General features: G+C 38.3%; 1 protein-coding gene across 7 annotated transcripts in view; it reads left to right on the forward strand.

Annotated features, from left to right (window-relative positions):
* The window catches only part of LOC136885961 (PR domain zinc finger protein 5), a 48,354-nt gene that overhangs the window by 28,000 nt on the left and 812 nt on the right, over nt 1-19,542 (forward strand). For 6 of the 7 annotated variants that reach the window (XM_068230465.1, XM_068230464.1, XM_067158663.2 and 3 more), the window contains one exon: nt 15,146-17,036. The exons of the other annotated variant lie outside the window; for it this stretch is intronic. In XM_068230465.1, coding sequence (XP_068086566.1) covers nt 15,146-15,755 — 610 coding nt within the window. In that variant the 3' untranslated portion in view covers nt 15,756-17,036. Of the gene's footprint in view, nt 1-15,145; nt 17,037-19,542 lie in introns of those variants that run through there. 7 annotated transcript variants of the gene reach the window in all.

A 19,542-nucleotide genomic window follows, 5' to 3' on the forward strand; every position in this document is an offset into this window, starting at 1 on the left:
TTTACACACTTGCAGCATTTGGATCTTAAAGTTCATGATAATCAAAGGTGGATTATCAGTGCCACCTGTGACTGTCCGAACTGTCAGCAGTCTCAGAGGAATGATCTGACTGTTCACATTCACTATCATAACCTACAATGGAGCTACATTTTTCACAGGCAGCAGATGAATGCAAGCAACTGATGCAGAGTGCAGGGCTACCATGTATGAAGCTTGAAATACGTCACAAGAAAGCTTTTACAAAAGTTTGCTGATGTCGATATTTTGAGACACCAGAAGCTTCAATCTTCCCGGGGTCTTACTTATACTGCCATCATACAACAGACCGGCCCCCGGCAATTTTAACAGCAGGTCTCATGGCCAAGAGATGAGCCATCTGGCACTATTGGGCAAAACATATTGTGAAGAGTTACATACATAAAGATGTACAAAAATGTGTATAGAAAAGATGAAAAGAAATAAAAATAATCTGTTCACCAAGAGTTCATGTTGTGGTGCACGAGAGATTACTAACATGAGTGCATTTCTCAAGCAGCTCATTCTGAGAACAGGTGGCAGGACGTTGTAGTAGTCTGCACTTCGCCACTGCAATCTACGAAGGATGTATATCGCTTTGAGATCCGGGTGTCTCTTGGGCAACGGACTAGGACATTCTCTCGCACCAGAAGCAAAGAAGTGTATTGACTGAAGTGTGGACCGCGTAAAACTTAGGGCTTTCCAGCCAGTCTTTTCTGTCTTCCGAGAAGTTCTTCATTCTTTCTCTGCTTTCAATTTGGGCCTGCTCTTGAACTGATTCTCCTGGAATATGTAGAGTTTATTGAGCAGCTCTGGTATGATTCCAGTCTCTTTTGCGTTGTTCTTAAGGTCATCCAACCACTCTGTTTGTGTTTAATGATGTGGTATTTAAAGATCGTTATTTTTGTATATTCTCACGAGATGTCATTAGAATTTTAAACCTTTGATCTGTGATGTTTTTTTGTACAGGTCTTTAAATGCCACTCTGTAGTTTTATCTGGCTGCAGAATTTTTTTCACGTTCTTGCCGCTCCCAATTTCCTATTCAGTACGAGACAACTGCGGTCAGTTCCAATTTTTCTGGCTCTTTGCTTGTTGGTCTCTTAATCCGGTCCATTTGCCCAGATATATCTGCCACAGTTTACACCAACACATCACAGTCCACAAGACTCACAGTTGTTGGCATATCCAACTTTTCCTCTGTTTCTGCATCATCTAACACTTCTCATTCTGCTTTTCTAAAGCAGTTTGCAGTTATTTCTTCTGTTAGCCATCTCCATGCAGCACTGAACATCTGCATCGTCTCTCCCCGAGGTAATGTTACACAGCATACGTCGGACCGCATGAGCTCCACTGCGTGAATCCATCAGCCGCAGAATAGAGGTGTTATTTGGAGGCAAGAATAAAATTTTCGCATGCTCCAAATGGTGAGGCTCAACTATTGTGAGAGGAGCAATTGCTCTGTTAGGCCTTTATTCGAAGTTCCAGCCACACCAACCACTCTTCGAACTTCACAGATGTCATCTGTTCCTTGGTGTTGTGCCTATATTGCCAGGGCAGATATTACTCCCCCTTGAAGCACCTCGGCTTCCCAAACTTCCCAGTTTTGAGAGGCATCAGTTTGTCCCTTCGTGTCGAGTTTGTGCACAAAATGGCAGTTATCTTTTCTTTTGAACTCCGTCCCCAAAACACCTATTCACCTTAAATTTAAGGGTTTTGATCAGCATTCATTTGTAGAATAATACAGCCTCATCTGCATTATAAATGTTCACCGGTGAGTATTCTTGCAAGGCAGCTGATACAGCCGTGAAGACGCAACTTCGTTTGGGACATAATTAGGTTCTCCATTTATAATCTATCAGAGAACCTATGAAGCCAACCAGTACTCCCATAGGCTACATAACAGTGGGATTTTTGTGCCCACCTCCTCGTAGTCTGCTGTCCTCGTCTTTACCTGTGGCCGATATTTTGTGTGTCTTACTTTTCTGTTATAGATAGTGTTCACCCACAAGTATTTGTTTCACAGAACACTGCTGTTAATCCATCAGGCTCACTGAACACACATTGCTTTACCAATGGAAACATGATACAGATATGAAGTTGTCATGTTCATTGGTTGATTGTTGATTGTACTTTGCACTCCTACTCAGTCAATAATGTGACTTCTTGCATTGGAAGATGCACAAAGTTTATTGGTTACTTTTAAATCAATATCCTACTTGACCAATCCTGTACATGTATGGAAAATGGCTACCATTTTGTCCGAATAATCAAATAATGTATCGTATATATGGGAATAATCCAATAATTGGTGCACCTTAATTTTAGGAGAGTTTTTAAGAAAAGAGAAATTGGATTCAATTTGTGTACTCCTACATAATGATGGATTCAGAAATTAATAAAATATAAATTTGTTTTAAGAAATGCATCATAATTTTCACATGCTGTTGAGGAGGCAACCTGCAATCAGAATTATCGTGTGGTTTGCTTACCTTCTCTTGATATTTGTAATCGGCTAGTTTTGCCTCTGTATTGTCGTAATGAGTATGCTGACTGCTATCAGCTGTGTAGAAACGTCTTGTGTGAAATGCCTGATGATTAAAACAGGATGAATTTCAATTTTGATAAAATGAAGTAAAATACAGGCAAAATGCTAGAGTGTTCCCCACAAGCGACGTTCTGTTCTTATGATGGTGGGAGAAATGTGAGAATTGGGTGACCAGCAACCAAATACATCAAAATAGTGACCACCAATGTAGTGACACTAACAGGGAATTGCTGGGAATTAGTGCAACCAAATGGAAAGGAATAGGTGAGAGGAAACTAAAGTGGAGGAAGAGAAGCAAAAAATGGTGTAGGTCTCATAATTAGAAAAGACCTGAAGGAATACCTAGAATTGGTGGAAAACATAAATGACAGGTTTATTAGGGTCAGATTGAGATACAATTCAAGGAAATACAGATACAGATCTACAGAATACCTTGAATATCTGCAAGACCATATACAGGACAAACAAGTTGTGATCAAAGGAGACATAAATGCCCAAGTAGGTCACGAGAGAAAAGGAGATGGATATGGAAGAGAAACAAGGCTGGAGATATTTTGGTAGACTTTTATAGAAGAAATGAGCTGATCATTGGTAACACATGGTTTCAAAAGAAAAACAGTCAGAAGATAACAAGATATAGTTGGAAAAACAAAATCAAAATTCTGATAGATTACATTTTGGTCGAGAAAGGTAACAGGAAAATGTTGGTGGATGTAACGGCCCTCCCAAGTGAATCTTTCGTAGGAGATCACAGAGTTATGATAGCTAAGTTAAAGATGGGAAAGATCGTCGCCATAAGGTCTGTCTGTGTCGGTGTGACGTAAATTCACTAGCAAAGAAAAAAAAAAAAGATGGGAAAGGTACAAAAGATGACCGAGATCAGGCAGAGAAAGCTAATGTGGTAATTCCAGGAGAAGGAAATAAATGAAGAGTTCCAGGCACACACTGAAACAAATATACCTAAGGAAGACATCGGAAGGGTCGAAGAAGAATTGGTATACTTTAAAACAGTCATGGTGGAGTCTGCAGAAAAGACCTGTGGAAGAGTATCAGGAAGGAAGAAAGAAAGATCAAGAAACACCCCGGTGGAATGACACGGTAAAAGATGTAGTTAAAAACAAGCAAGCTTGGAAAAGATGGCTGAGAAACAGATGAACAGAATGCAAAACAGAATACAGGCACTGCAAAGAGAAGTGCTCCAAGGTGGTTCAAGAAGAGAAAAAGAAATGCTGGCAAAAATTCACTGAATTTCTGCAAGAAGATACAACCAGAAGCAAAAAGATCTTATTCCAGTGGGTTAAAAAGAAGAAAAACCCAGGTAAGGGTGCTAACTTCATTAAAAATGAACAGGAGGAAGTAATGACACACAAGCAGGATATATTGCAGAGGTGGGGAAAATACTTTGAACAGCTTTACAACGTGCAAAATACCTCAGTACGAATCAGATTTAGTGCAGATAGAAGATAAGGAAAACGAGGTGTCCAGGGCAGAGATTGAGTGGGCCACTGAAAGAATGAAACGAGGCAAGGCAGCTGGAATTGATGAAGTCACCATAGAAATGAAAGTAGCAGCAGGAGCAGTGGTTGTATAGACTCTTCAGAGTGATATGGAGAGAAAAGACTGTTCCAAAAAGTGGACGAAAGGGGTCATTATACCAATTTCAAGAATGGAGACAGGAAACAGTGTGAAAATTACAGAGGTGTGACACTGATACCTCATACAGCTAAGATCCTTGAAATAATCTTAGATAAGTGAATAAGAGACAGAGTAGAGTTAAAATTGGCAGAACACCAGTACGGATTCAGAAGAGGCAGGTCCACATTTGACCCAATATTTACATTGCATCAAACAATGACATGGTAGTAATGTTTCTAGATATTGAAAAGGCATATGACAATGTCCCAAGGAATTTGGTATGGAAAACATTGAGAGAGGCACAGATTGGGAATGAAACAATGCAGATGGTAGTAGCATTGTATTGAAATTGCAGAAGCGATGTTAGAACAAAAATGGGTCAAACTGAATGGTTCAGAGTTGAGACAGGCTTAAGACGGAGGTGTATTGTCTCCCTTACTCTTCATTATCATCATAGATAGAATTCTACATAAAATGAAGGAGAAGATGATGGGCGAGCAAGTTAAGTCCATGCTCTTTGCTGATGGCATTGTAGTTTGGGGAGATAATGAAGAGGAAGTACAGACACAAGTTGATTTATGGAATGAGGGGATAAGAAATTATGGAATGAAGATGAGTACTGCGAAAAGCAGGACTTTGACTTTGACTGTGACAATAGGTAACAGAAAATCCAGGGGAATGATAAAAATAGGAAATGAACCTCTTGAAGTAGTGAAAATGTTTTAATATTTGGCAGCGAGATGTCACAAGATGGAAATCTGAATGGGGAAATTGATTTAAGAATACAGCAGTCTGCAAGTTTCTACCAGTGTGTGAGAGACATTGTATGGAACAAAGAAGTGCCAATGAAGTGCAAGAAGGTTTTATACTCGTCCTATTATAAACCTATGCTTCATCAGCCTAGATGTTAACTAAGTGGAACCAAAGTGAGATACAAGCAGCTGAAATGAGGTTCTTGAGGAGCATTCAGGGAAAGACAAGACGAGATATAATATGAAATGAGGAAATAAGTAGAAGTGTGGGAGTGTGTAAACTTCAAGAAAAGATTGATATAGCAAAGTTAAAATGGTTTGGACACATCAAAATCAAATCAAAAATCAAAATCGCTTTATTTGCAAATGAGGTGTCTACCTCGGTGGCAAATGGTACACTAAAATACATTATTGTCGAGCACTAAATTTTAAATTAACAAGAGAAGATTTTTTTTTTCTAGAATACAATAATATACAATTTATGCTAACAATTTTTTTCTATTAAACAAACAGATCATCCTTAATAAATTTATATTGTTTACAAAATTCTACTTATAATATCTCCTATACTTACAAACAAACATAGTCAACTCATATACAGTATGTGGAATTACTTCAAATAATACTATGCAACTGGTATAAGATTAAAATTTACATTGCATTTATTTACTTTTTTTTTTTTTTTTTTTACCCATTCTGGAACCTAAGTAGCATAACGACCTGCTGCGTCTTAACCAGAGCCCCCTTTTGCCACCACTTTTCAGAGTTCCTGAAGGGCCTTCACAGCTACCGTAGCGGTCCCAGGGCCCTCGAAGTCTCCACTGTACTTCACCCCTACAGGCAGTCCCCTACTTTGGCTGTCCAAACTCCATGGACCAGGGGATGGAATTAATTTTTTTAACGCACATTTTTTATTTACAATAGCCTGCACCGGTCGAATGCCCTCTAACATTTCATTTATTTTCCCTGTTGCTGTTTATTCTCTTCTTGAATATCTGTACAGATTTTGGAAAAGGATCAAACTGTTCCACTCCTTCACGCCCTTCCCAATGAATGAAAATTTACCCCAGTCGCTTCTGCTAAAATTCCTTCTAATTTTATACTTGTGGTCAGTTCTGCCAATATAATTATTTTCCAACTGAAGCCTCTCACGGATATCTCCCCATGCCTCTTCTCCTGTATAGGCTCTATATAATCCTATAAGTCTAGTTTTCTCCCTTCTCTTACTTAAAGTTTCCCACTCAAGTTCCTCTAACATTTCTGATACACTACTGTTTCTCCTGATATCCCCTGTTACAAATCTTGCTGCTTTCCTCTGCACACTATCTATTTCTTTTATTAGGTATTCTTGGTGAGGATCCCAAACACTGTTTGCATATTCCAATAATGGACGAACCATACTTAGGTAACTTTTCTCTTTTAATTCTTTGTTGCATCCTTTAAGTAGCCTCATTATGACATGTAACGATCTGTATGCTTTCCCAACAATGTCATCAACATGACCCTTCCAGTGCAAATTACTTTCAAATCTCACACCTAAGTATTTGCACTTGCCATCTTTTAGGATAACTACCTCATCCAAAGTATATTCAAATTCAGTTTTAAAGCTCCTGTTTGTAAATGTTGTAACAGTTGATTTGCCTCCATTAACCTTCATATTATTTTCTTCAACCCACTGTTGGATACTTTGAAGGTCCCTTTGTAATTCTGAACAATCCTCATTGTTGTTTATTTCCCTATAAACAATTATATCATCTGCATACAATCTTATTTTTGATGTTATATTGTTCCCTAAATCATTTGTGTATATTAAGAAAAGTAACAGACCGATTATACTACCCTGTGCGATTCCCTTCCAAACTTTCTCTTCCTGTGATATATTATTTCCTACTTTGACTTTCTGAACCCTTGAATTTCGAAATGTTCTTATCCAATGTATAACCCTTACGTCCAATCCTATTCCCTCCAATTTCTTTAATAATATTCCATGTTCCACTCTATCAAAGGCTTTGGAAAGATGTATGGCTATGCAATCTGACTGGCCTCCTGAATCCAACTGATCTGATATGTCCTGCTGAAATCCCACCAGTTGTGCCTCACAAGAAAATTTCTTTCTAAATCCATACTGGCTCCTCATGAACCAATTTTTATCATCACATATTCCTCGGATGTACTTTGCTATTAAACTCTCCAGTATTTTACAAACTGTACTGGTCAGGCACATGATGAGAATACCAAAGAGAACATTCATGGATACAGAGAATGGAAAGAGGCCAGGGGGACGGCCTAGAACGAGATGGAGGAGCTCTGTTGTGGACTGTATTGCAAATAGAGGAGTCGATAACAATAAAGTATTAGAAGAGGAATGGTGGAAAGATCGAGTAAGGTGGAGGGCTTTGGTACACTACCCTACCGAGAGTGAATCCGGAAAAGGGAATGGATGAAGAAGAAAACAGGCAAAGGGCTAAATTTTTAATTTGCTGTACTGAAAGTTCAAAATTTGTTAAAATGAAATATTTTAACACAAGGGGTGCCTAGAAATAATTTAATTGCCTTTGGTTACAGCAACATTTTACTATATTTAATTATACAAAACAAAATTTTTATGTGAAAATCCTGCATGTCCATGAAGTGTGTACGGTTCGAAGCAGTAGTTGAGAAGTCATTTTGAAAACCTCACATGTCCGAAGCTTGTATTTTGGGAGTCACTGGTCACACTGGTACAAAGTCAGTAGTTTCTCTGTGTTACAAAAATGTGCCTATTTCAGTAGTTAAAAACATGTTGATGCAGATTACAAACTAAAAAGAGGTTTTCGATATAAAAAACCGTCGTGGTGAAGGTGATCCTGCCTGGAAAGTTGGTAGTATTCCCATATGAGCTCCGAGTGTTTCCAGTCGAGGAGCGTACTTCTTGTTAATGAATTTCAAACAAAAGATGCACAAGTTTCATCTCATAAGAGTAACAGTGCCCTGAAAGTGTGATATTGTGGTGGAGAGCGAGAGAAAAAAGTGTGTGTGTGTGTGTGTGTGTGTGTGTGTGTGTGTGTGTGTGTGTGTGTGTGTGTGTGTGTGTGTGTGTGTGTGTGTGTGTGTGTGTGTGTGTCTTGCTTGATCCCCAATGAAAATAGTGAATTGTAGAGAAAATCTTGCTTCCAGGCCGAATGTGAGGAAAATACACAAACTCTTTTGAAGTAGATATCCTGATGAAACAAATCATTGACATGTATTATTCAAATCTCTCGGCAGGCCTCATTTGTTCGAAATATGAGGGGTTGAGGCAGAAGTTGAAAAGGCCATTTAAATTGGAGGCACAAACATGATTTGAGCACACAAGTTCTACCATAAAATGAAACAAGTGAAGGAGCTTCATAAAACTGAGGATGGTGTTGGTGCATTTTACCTTGATTGTGTGTACTGGTTAAAAGTTAGAAACATTGGCTGATGATGACGCGCAATAAGCATCGAAACTAGTACAAATCTTGTATAAACAACATGTGATCTAACTCACATCAGTAAATTGTCATTGTATTGAAAAGGTGGGTCCTTAACACTTTCAGTTTACTGTGTATACTGGTACAAAAAATGCAACACTTTAAGTCCCTAAAAGCAGTGAGATTTATTTTAAATCCCACACTGTTTTATGACCAAACATTGTAGTAGGAACTCTTTTAGGCATCCGAAAATGAAAAATAATATTTTGTAATCAGTTTGATCGAATTAAGCTAGAGATGTGGAAATAACACATAGAGATTTACACTTCAAGCAAATTTTGATGAAACTCATTCACCTTTGTTTTGATTTTCTACACTTTACTTCATGTTCAGAAGCACTACTTCAGACATGCTCCTCCCATTCTTCCAGGAGAGGTGTTTGCACAGTGCTGACAGACCCTCTCGCCCAGCTGGTGCCGTAGATGCTCAATACGATTCAGATCAGGGTTCAATCAGGCCAAACCATAACATGAATCTTTGCTTCATGTGGGCATGCATTGTCCTACATTACTGTGACACCATCACCAATAAAGGGAGTGAAAGGCGCAACGTGTTCTGTGAAGACCAAATCTATCCGTGCAGTCATTAGAGAACGTGCCAGGGGAACCTCTTTCTCCCGACTTGCTGATGTTGCTAATTTGCGGCTTTATCCTAGTCTCCTTGAATAACCTCCAAACTGTTGATCTTTTAATTTACTGAGTTTGTTCCGGATTGTCTCATGATCTGAAATAGCTTCAATCAATTAATGATCTGAATTTAGGCCCATCAGCCAAGTGGCAAATTCCTTACCAATTCTTTACTTATCTTTTCCTTAAACATTTAAAAAAACTTAGAAATTTATCAAAGATTCCCCTTGATAATGAATTCCAATCCCTCCTCGTCCTATGAATTAATATTTACCCCAATTTGTTGTCTTGAATTCCAACTTTATCTTCCTACTTTTAAAAGCTACACTCAGGGTTATTCGTCTACTTATCTCATTCCACGCCAACTCTCCACTGACAGCTCGGAACATACCATATATTACATGTTATAATTCTCATATTTTGGTCCGTATTGAATTGTACAGTAAAGTCAAAGAAATATTAATGTTTATTTATTCCACCTATTCAATACATAAAAAGTGATTTTAAATTATAGGGACATATTTTGCCCTTTATTTAAGGGCATCTTCAGCCTAAATCTCAATCTGAATGATAAAAAATCAGGATCCTGATTGTTCTTAATTGTGGTTGATTTAAAAAAAAATTGCAAATGAATGTGAGGATGATGTAGGAAATAGTTAAGATATTCTTAAAAATAAAGTCTTACAAACAAATAGACGTAATTTATCCACTTTCTTGAATGTCCTTGTCTAAAATTGTGGTAACAAGTTGCATATTGGTAGTTCTGTAAGAACGCAAATTGCTGTGTTGAATCTTGTAAAGTGGTTGAGGGCATTAGAGAAAAGTTTGGATCCCAAACAGTTCAAATGTCGGAATAATGATGAAGAATGTTGCTGATTACTCCAAGTGGAGTTTAAATACATTTTAAAGCTAGTAATGAGGCGTTTCTGCCGCTGTAGAAGCGAAGGAAATGCTTGATACTTTATGTGCAGTTTATAATAACATATAAAGTGGTTAGATTGTTGTAAATCTCGTGTGAAGAGATGAAACTGTAGTCTTCTTAAAGCACAAGTGAAGAAGAGTGCTCAATGGTAAGCAGCTGTGTTAATATTAGCTGGAAGGAGCAACTGTAGCTTCTTGTATAGAGTCGAAAGGGAAATTTGGTTTGAAGTCTGTAACAATAGGAGATTTACGTATTAAGGAATGATTTTGGAGGAAAGGAGAGTTCAAAGAAAAAAGCGATGTGTGTAAATTCACTTACCTCTTTATTAATGTTAAATTGGTTAACGTAAAGTTGAGTTGGAGAGAAAACGTTGTGTGTAATTTTATTTATTTTCGATTGTAATAGTGTTAAATAGTTGCTATGGTAGTGTTGAAATGACTGATACTTGTGCTACTGGTGTTACAGTGATGTGAGATTAAAGGAAGAGAGGGTCTAAGCGGGGTGCCAAGTTTATACGCTATTGGCCGCGGCAGGCAGCGAGAAATGAGTTCAATTTTCAGAACAAAAACAAAGAGAAATGCTACTGACTGCTTCAAATAAATATTAGAGCCAGCCTGTAGTCAATCCTTTATGAGGAGATAATTCTGCCGCCCTCTCAAACTACGTTGCAGGAGCGAGGGAAAAGCCTGACGATAAGCTGCCACAATAATAAAGTTCTACAAGAACTCAGTCAATTCCACTAAAAGGTGTCCTGTAAAGGGTTCAGGGTGTAAGAAATCAAATTATAGCTTTAATAGTCTGACGAAGAAAATATTTTTTGATCATTCCAAGTGGGGTTTAAATATTTAAAAAAAAAAATCTCGTGAAATCGGATAATTCTGTAATCTTCTTAAAGCACGTATAAAAGAGGAAGGGTGCTTGATGGCAAGTAGTAGTGTTTATAAGTAGCCACAACAATATAGTTCTATGGGAACACAGTCAATTCTACTAAAAAGGCATTCTGCAAAGGATTGAGGGTGTAAGAAATCAAACTAGAGCTTAAACGGCTTGAACCTTAGGACAATGATGAAGGAAAGATCTTCTGATTATTCCAAATGGGGTTTAAAATAAAATTTAAAGTTGCTAGTTTGTTGCCGATCTCGTGTGAAGAGTTTAGCCTAGTTCTTTCAAAGCGTGTACGAGTGAGGAAGAGTGCTCGATGGTAAGTAGCTGTGTTAATATTTTCTGAGAGGTGTGACTGTGGTTTTTTATATAGAGAGTTGAAAAAGAAAAGGTGCTTTGAAGTCTGCAATAAGAGGAGAATTATGTATTAAGTGTATGGAATTAAAGGAGAGGTTTAAAAAAAATAATTTTTGTCTGTTATAGTGTTAATCAGTAGTTTGATACCTGATACTTGTGCTTCTGGTGTTATAATGGTGTGAGATTATGGGAGGTGGATGTGGTGGGGGTGGGGGATTAGGCGGGGTGTTAAGTTTATGTGTTATTGGTAGTGGTGGGATTGTGGGGACGGACAGGGTAGGAGTTGTGTTGTTTAAAATGTCCCTATAATTTAAAATCACTTTTTATGTGTTGAATAGGTGGAATAAATAAACATTAATATTTCTTTGACTTTACATACCACATAGTCGAGCATCTCGTCTCCTTACTCCCAAGTCTTCCCAGACCAAAGTTTGCAACATTTTACTAACACTATTCCTTTGACATAGATATTGATTCCCATACGGAATTTGGTATTATAAATTTACTCACTTGAGACAAATATTTCAGGTTCCCTATGGAAATCATCATCTATGTCATCTGATGGCCAGGCAGGCATCAATTTTTGGAAATGAGACAAAGTCTCTCATAGTGCATTGGCACTGCCAGTGGCTCTAAATAGCCTACACAGTGGCCTCCATGGTATGCACTAGCCATGCGTCTTGGTGGGTGTGCTATGCACCAACTGATGAGCCCAATTTAGCACACTGGGACGAAATGCTGGCAACCAGGAATGAGTTAGCTGGAAAATTTATAATGTCCAATAACGGACCACCTGCATTGGTATTACTATTCCTTTGTCGGGAATCAGAACAAATCGTGCTGCTTTCCTTTGAATTATTTCCTGTTCTCGTATCAAGTAGTCCCATACACTGGAACCATACTCTAACTGCGGTCTTACCAGAGACTTACACACCCTCTCCTTTATATCCTTACTACAACCCGTAAATACTCTCATAACCATGTGAAGAGATCTGTAACCTTTCTTAACAACCTCGTTAATATAATTACCATATGAAGTTCATACACCCATATTGTTCCCCATGAGATACTATCACCCTATCAACACAGTAATTAAAACGGAGTTGACTTTTCATCTCGTTTACATTCACACCATTGTCTGCTGTTCGCCTCCTGCTGCAGTCACTCTCAGACCTGCAACTCATTTACTACAGTATGACATCCACAAAAACCCTTATTTGTGATTCCAGGTCTTTACTTATATCATTTTTGAAAATGGAAATTCATAGCCGGTTTCCAGTCATACGACCGGGTCAGGAAATGGAGTAAATGAAGCCCTCATCCAGTGGAGAGGATTGGAATTGTGCCAGTTGCTGAAGCCTGTCGCACTCTTCTGGGGCAATGATTGACTGACAGATGAAATGAAATTATATTGGAGAGTGTTGTTGGAATGAATGATGACAGGGAAAACAGGAGTACGTACCCGGAGACAAACCTGTCCCGCCTCCGCTTTGTCCAGCACAAATCTCACACGGAGTGACCGGGATTTGAACCACGGAACTCAGTGGTGGGAGGCCACCTTAGCCACGGATGCTTATAATTTATATAATTGATATATAGAAGAAAACGTAAAGGTCCAACTGGTCAGCAGAGGTGTGAGACAAGGTTGTGGACTTTCTCCTTTGTTGTTCATAATCTATATGAACAACATAATACAGGAATGGAGGCATGAAAGTCATGGATCAATCCCAGTCAGCAGATATCTCACACATCTTGATGCCATACTCTTTGCTGATGATGTTGCATTGGTAGCATCATCAGAAGATTATCTTCAGTGGTCAGTTTTTAATCTCCAGAAAGTCTCTTCAAAATTCGACATGATCATTTCACCACAAAAGAGCAAAATAATGGCCTTTAAGGGGAAGGACCCTATCCCGAGTAAAATCTGTTTAGATAATAAAATTTTGGAAAGAGTCGACGAATTCAATTATCTGGGATACAATTTATCTTACCAAGGGGAAATTGATATCTCTGCAAAAATAACCAAATTTACCAGAACAACAGGAATCATAAATCATATCGTGAAGCCATCTCTTGTCCAAAAACACACTCGCTTACGTCTTTATAACACTTTAGCCAGACCAACCCTTTGCTACGGCAGTGAGGCATGGACAATAAGAACTCAAGACATTTCCAGAATTACAGCACGTGAAATGACATTCAAGCGCAGAACAGCAGGCTATACGAAATGGGATCGTATAAGAAATGAAGATGTGCTTAAAGGACTGAATGTGAAATCAGTAATCAATTACATCTATGATTATCAAGAAAACTGGAAACGTCATGTTCAAAGGATGGAATCTCGAAAACTACCAAAGGAGATCCTACGCTATCAACCAAGAGGACAGAGATCTATAGGACGTCCAGTGAAGTGATGGAAAGAAAATGCAAGACCGTAACGGGCCACATGGCCCAGTACTTGGAAGGATGATGATGATGATGATGATGATTATGACATAACCTCTCCTGCCCAAAGGCCAATCTCACCTTCCCGAGATGAAGAAACCTGTTCCCACAGATGAGGCCCTGTCGACAGAGTCACGGCGGTATAACCGTTACATCCATTATGGAGGAAATGCTGTGATTTCAACTAGTCCATTAGCTGAGAGGTGGCAGCCCCACCAATGGTCTTGCTTCCTTCAGGCTAGCAACCCGTCGGAAGAACATTTGATTGCTTTCAATTCTTGCAAAAAGTAAAATGCAAGGCCGTAACGGGTCACATGGCCCAATACTTGGAAGGAAGATGATGGTGATGATGTAAATGTCCAAGAATACTGCCCGGCGGGGACACCCTGCACGCTCTTAATCATTACAGGATCAGATAACACCTCACCTACTCTAATTCTGAGATATACTTTCTAGAGATGTAGTCACCCTTTCAACCACTCTTTTGTCTAGTCCTGTAGCCCTCATTTTTGTCAGTAATCTCCCATGATCTACCTTATCAAAAGCGTTAGATAGGTATTCCTAGAATGTGATCAAAGTTGACAGCTGTCATTCTCATAATAGTGTATTCTCTAACCGCCCTGCTTTCAACCTACGGAGAAAAATATGGACATGGCAGATCCATTCTACTTAATTGTAATTATCCATAAATTGAATCTCTAGCTTTCTTATGTCATTGGTCATTTTTAGCAGTTGTGTCTTAATTTAATTATTTAAACCTTGTAGTTCTGCCTCCTTTTATTGCTCGTAGACTTGATATTGAAGTACTGTATAGTGTTCAGTTAATGTGAAAAGGATGTATTTATGTTATTTTGTTCTGCTGGTAAAACTGGTCATGTGGACGTGGGGCAGTGCAAGTACTGAATGGGAATGTCGCAGCTGGAAGTGGAACCAATAGTTTTCACGTTTCCAGGATACATCGAAGGCTAGCTTAAGTGATAGAATAATTAAAGTACTTCCATACTGATTCCACTGAAGACATACCCGGAATGATGGACTGAGCTAAACATTTTTAAATGGAGAAAAATTGTGTTTTATGAATAAGACAAAAAAAATATCAATTTATATTTGTATATATGAATGTGAGATTCTAGCGGGCAGATGAAATTTATGTTTTTTGTGGCACTAGATTTTCTAATTTTCACAGTGTCATCATCATTTCTCTGTTCTATTTCCAGTACTGTTTCTGTTTACACCCTTATTCGATTACACCAGCATAAACACAGTTGATGTTATTTTTTATTGTATGAGTATTATCATGCTAACATTTTTTTTTTTTTTTTTTTTTTGGTAAAAGTTATTTTCAAACTTTATAAGTGTTATTTCATTTTGTGTAATTTACTCTGGGTTGGATGTGTTCTAGACATTACAGTTGAAACATTTCAAGAAATGCCGAAGTTCCTACCTGTGTAATACAGCCTTATGTTGTTTCAGTTTACCGGAAGCGACTCCTCGTTGTTCCTGCGCCAAAGGTCTTAAGGATCCTCTGTGTGTCTATGCCTCACCGAACCTGCCTGAAGGAACCTTTTACAAGTGTGAGGTGTGCGCGCACTGTTTCGCCTCTTCATCAGTACTCGTTGAACACATACTTGTACACGCTGGACGAACAGAATTTCAGTGCAACATTTGTCTTGAGAACTTACCCGATTTATCTGAATTGCGGGCTCATGTCCTTGGACATCCAGAACCTGACAAATTTTCCTGTCCAATTTGTTTACGAGACTTTGTGAAAAGGAATACATTTGATGACCACATCATGAAACATGAAGTGGACTTGAAATGCTCAGTCTGCAGTGAAGTATTTCCCGACAAACGAAGTCTGAACTATCATCTTCGCACACGTTGCGCCAAAGACGACTTCCGGTGCGGCATCTGTGACAAGGCTTATCTTAACAAAGGGAACCTCCGACAGCACATGAGTGTTCATACCCGAGTGTACAAGGGAGTTTATAAGTGTCACCTCTGTGAAGAACGATTCATTCGCCCAATCATGCGACACAAACATCTGCTTAAACACTTTGCGCAGCAAGGCATTCCACTTTAGATAGAATTACTTTGAATACATCTTAAACACCTGATTCAGTGAGGTACAGTAGAACCTGGAGTATCCGTCTCTTAGATTAACCGATCATCAGATTATCTGAAGGTCTTTTCATTTTTCAAGTAATCAATGATCCCAGCTAAAATTCTATCTACTAGCTAGAATACACCTTATTTCTTTGTATATAATATGCCATTGAATGTAATACACACCCTGTGATCAAGATGACTTTTCTCAACAACAACAAAAGTGTGTTATATAATTGTGTAAATATGGTAATAAAATGTATTGTGTCTGTTATAATCTATGAAGCATCCCAAGAAGAGACCCTGTGTGAGGCTGCAGTCTCCATTCACAACCTGTGCTATTCTCATCTGTTCAGTGAGCAGCAGTCTTATCAAAGCTACCGAACTCCACCGGTCGTTCAATAAAGTAATAAAGAGTCTTGCATCTCGTCAACTGTAGTTAGGCTGGCTTCGTATCTGATTTCATGCATAAACGTTTTCATCTTTAAAACAAGAATATAGGAGAAAAAACTGGAAAAGTTGGGCTGAGTAGCTCGGATGGTAGAGAGCTGGTCTTCTGTGCCTAATTTGGGAGGTTTGATTCTGGCTCAGTCCGGTGGTATTTCTAGGTACTCAAATACATCAGTAGATTTACTGGCACATAAAGGAACTCGGGAGGGACAAAATTCCTGCACTTTGGCATAACCGAAAACCGTGAAGGTAGTTAGTTGGACGTAAAACATATGACATTACTAATAGAAAATGCAAAGTGTTGGCATTGAAACAAAAGTTACAATAATTGGGAAACTGTGGCAATGCTGTATAGCTCTTTAACCTTCATGCAGATTATGGAGCAAAGAAAATGAAAGAAAGTTCATACGAAAGTTGCAGAACATCAAAATACGGTAAGAACAAGTTGAAAAGGTAACACTGATGTGCAGTCATTTTGCTACAGAGAAACTGCTTTACTGGGTGAGTTGGCCGTGCGGTTAGGGCCGCACAGCTGTGTGTTTGCATCTGGGAGATAGTAAGTTCCGATCCCACTGTCGGCAGCCCTGAAGGTGGTTTTCTGTGGTTCCCCATTTTCACACCAGGCAAATGCTCGGCCCCCTTAATTATAGCCACGGCCGCTTCTTTCCCATCCCTAGGTCATTCCTATCCCATCATCACCGTAAGACCCATCTGTGTCGGTGCGAAGTAAAACAACGTGTAAAAACAAAACTGTTTTTATTTTTCAGTTCCCCTTATGGGTAGTTATAAACCCCATATGTTGTTTAATTTTATCATGTCCAATTAAAAAAAAACCTTTTTCTGAAATTTATGAAAATGTCTAACTGTTGAAATAAATATATATCTTTACATCAGTTATGCTATTATTATTGTGTTAAAGCTGGTAATCACTAAAATCTTATGAAACAAATGAAATTAAAAATTATAAACCAAGTGTGCTGTAATTAGCTTTTTGCTTGCGTAACTGCTCAAGCCGGTTTGATGTGTTCGGATCTAAAAACATAAGCCAGGGGCGGTTTGATGTGTACCTGTACGGGCTAGGCTAGCGATGTTTTAGATGTACATTTGCAGCCATCTGTTGGTTGTCAACGTGAACTTTTAGCACAGCTCACAGCACAGGGCATCATTCTATTCTTCTACCGTAATGCGGCATTATGTTGGCTTAAAAAGATTTTGTTTCATCAACATCGATTGTTGTAAACAACATGGCAGCGTCCTCTTATCTAATGCAGCTCTCGAACGCCTATTTGGTGAAAGTAGCGATGAGAATGATCTGAGTGATGATGATTATATACATAATGATGAATGCTCACCCAAGTGGTCATGGACGTATGTAAATGATATGAACTGTGTATCCACTTATCTTGAACAAAATCAGACAATTCGTTTAGAATGTTTGTGACAGCATGCAGGGTAAAACTTGGCCAGCATGAATATTGCAAGGACACTCCAAAAAATAATCCTCAATTCACTTCTACATTTGTATGAATGCCATTCCTTGAAAATGGCAGGAATAAGCCTCGATTGTCTATTAATTTAGTTTGTCATATTAACCAGTGCAGTAAATATATAGTGTTCAGAAAATATGTTGTTCTTTTGTAGTGGATATGAGGAGGTTAAGAGCTATAATAAAATTGCTCCCACCGGGTGAGTTGGCCGTGCGGTTAGGGGCACGCGGCTGTGAGCTTGCGTCTGGGAGGTAGTGGATTCGAACCGCCACTGTCGGCAGCCCTGAAGATGGTTTTCCGTGCTTTCTCATTTTCACACCAGGCAAATTCTGGGGCTGTATCTTAATTAACCCTTATGCTTTCAAGTTAACGATCTGTCGGTAACCACGGTTCCTGCAAAAACTGACATGGTAATGATCCATTGTTACCGGCCTTTATTGTTATTTACATGCCAGATAGCAGTATTTTGCACGGAACAAGAAGAGCACAGTTTTAACTCCGCAGCAACTGCCGACTATCCGTATTCTTAGAGTTTAAGATGTGCTCACTGGAGTTCTGTGTCTTGTTTACGTCGTGCGATCATTTCTCTCTGCTTTTGTTGATGATACTGATTATGTAGTGGAATTAAGCAGTATCATAAGCATTATATTTAGTTTACTTGCTAGTTTATTAATTACAGTAAATAGTTTTCTTAAGTAATTGGGTGGATATTGTAAGTGAAGTAGCCTAGTCGGATGTAGTTCATTTAGGTTAGGCCTAGTTATTTATCACATGCAACATGGCGAAGATTAGCCGATGATATCGCTGAATATCTTGACAGTTATTCAAGTGATGTTTCTTTGTCTGAATCAGAAAGTGTAGATGATGATGATGATAATAATCCACCACCTCCAATAAGAAATGTGTATTTTGTACAAAATGGCCAAATTTTTTAAGTGATACATCATTTTACACAATTTTTTAAATTTAACCCTTCCGGTTTAGGGACATGACTTATATGCAGTGATAATAAGTGATGTATACTCTATAAGTTTACAAAGTTTCATGTTGATATCTTTATTGGTGTGCCTTCCATGTAATTGTGTGCATAGTAGGGTAAATATGGCTGAGAGTTTTCACACATCCATGGCCGCTTCCTTCCCTCTTGTAGGCCTTTCCTATCCCATCATCACCACAAGACCTATGTGTGCCTGTGCAACGTAAAACAAATTGTAAAATTTTAAAAAAATATTGCTTTCTGTTGAACTGCACCGCCAAAGGAGGTGAATGTAAAAGTTTCAGACAAATTTATTAAGAAAACCACCATTCCAATACTTTACAATCTTTAAGATACAAATATTACATATATGTTAAAATGGGACATGTTTTGCTTAGGCTTTGTAAGCATCTTCAGCCATACTTTACTGGGCTCCTCATTAAAGTATAATACATGTTTTAATACAAGATAAAACAGTCATAAAAATCTAGTCTGTGGAGAAAGCGATGCTTAAATGCAACTAAAATTCAATAATGAACTTGTCATAGTATTATATGTACATGGAATGAATACTAGTGTTTGTCTAAAAAAGTACAAGTTGGTTATTTGTAGAACGAGACATAGTCATAATGGTCTGACATTCATTTGGATTGTACAAGTTCTTTGATATTAATGAAGCATGGATTAATTAAAATATTGAAAAATAAATCTTCGAACGTTGTTGATTGAGAATTAGGTACGTAGAATTACAGTAGAGTTGTTAAATCCAAGTAGTTGTGTGATAATGTCAAAAGGCGCTTGAAGCATCAGTATAGAGGTGTTGTGTCTCCTAGAATCTTTGTAATAGATTG

Source organism: Anabrus simplex, chromosome X (assembly GCF_040414725.1).
Source record: "Anabrus simplex isolate iqAnaSimp1 chromosome X, ASM4041472v1, whole genome shotgun sequence".
In the NCBI taxonomy this organism is placed as follows: domain Eukaryota; kingdom Metazoa; phylum Arthropoda; class Insecta; order Orthoptera; family Tettigoniidae; genus Anabrus; species Anabrus simplex.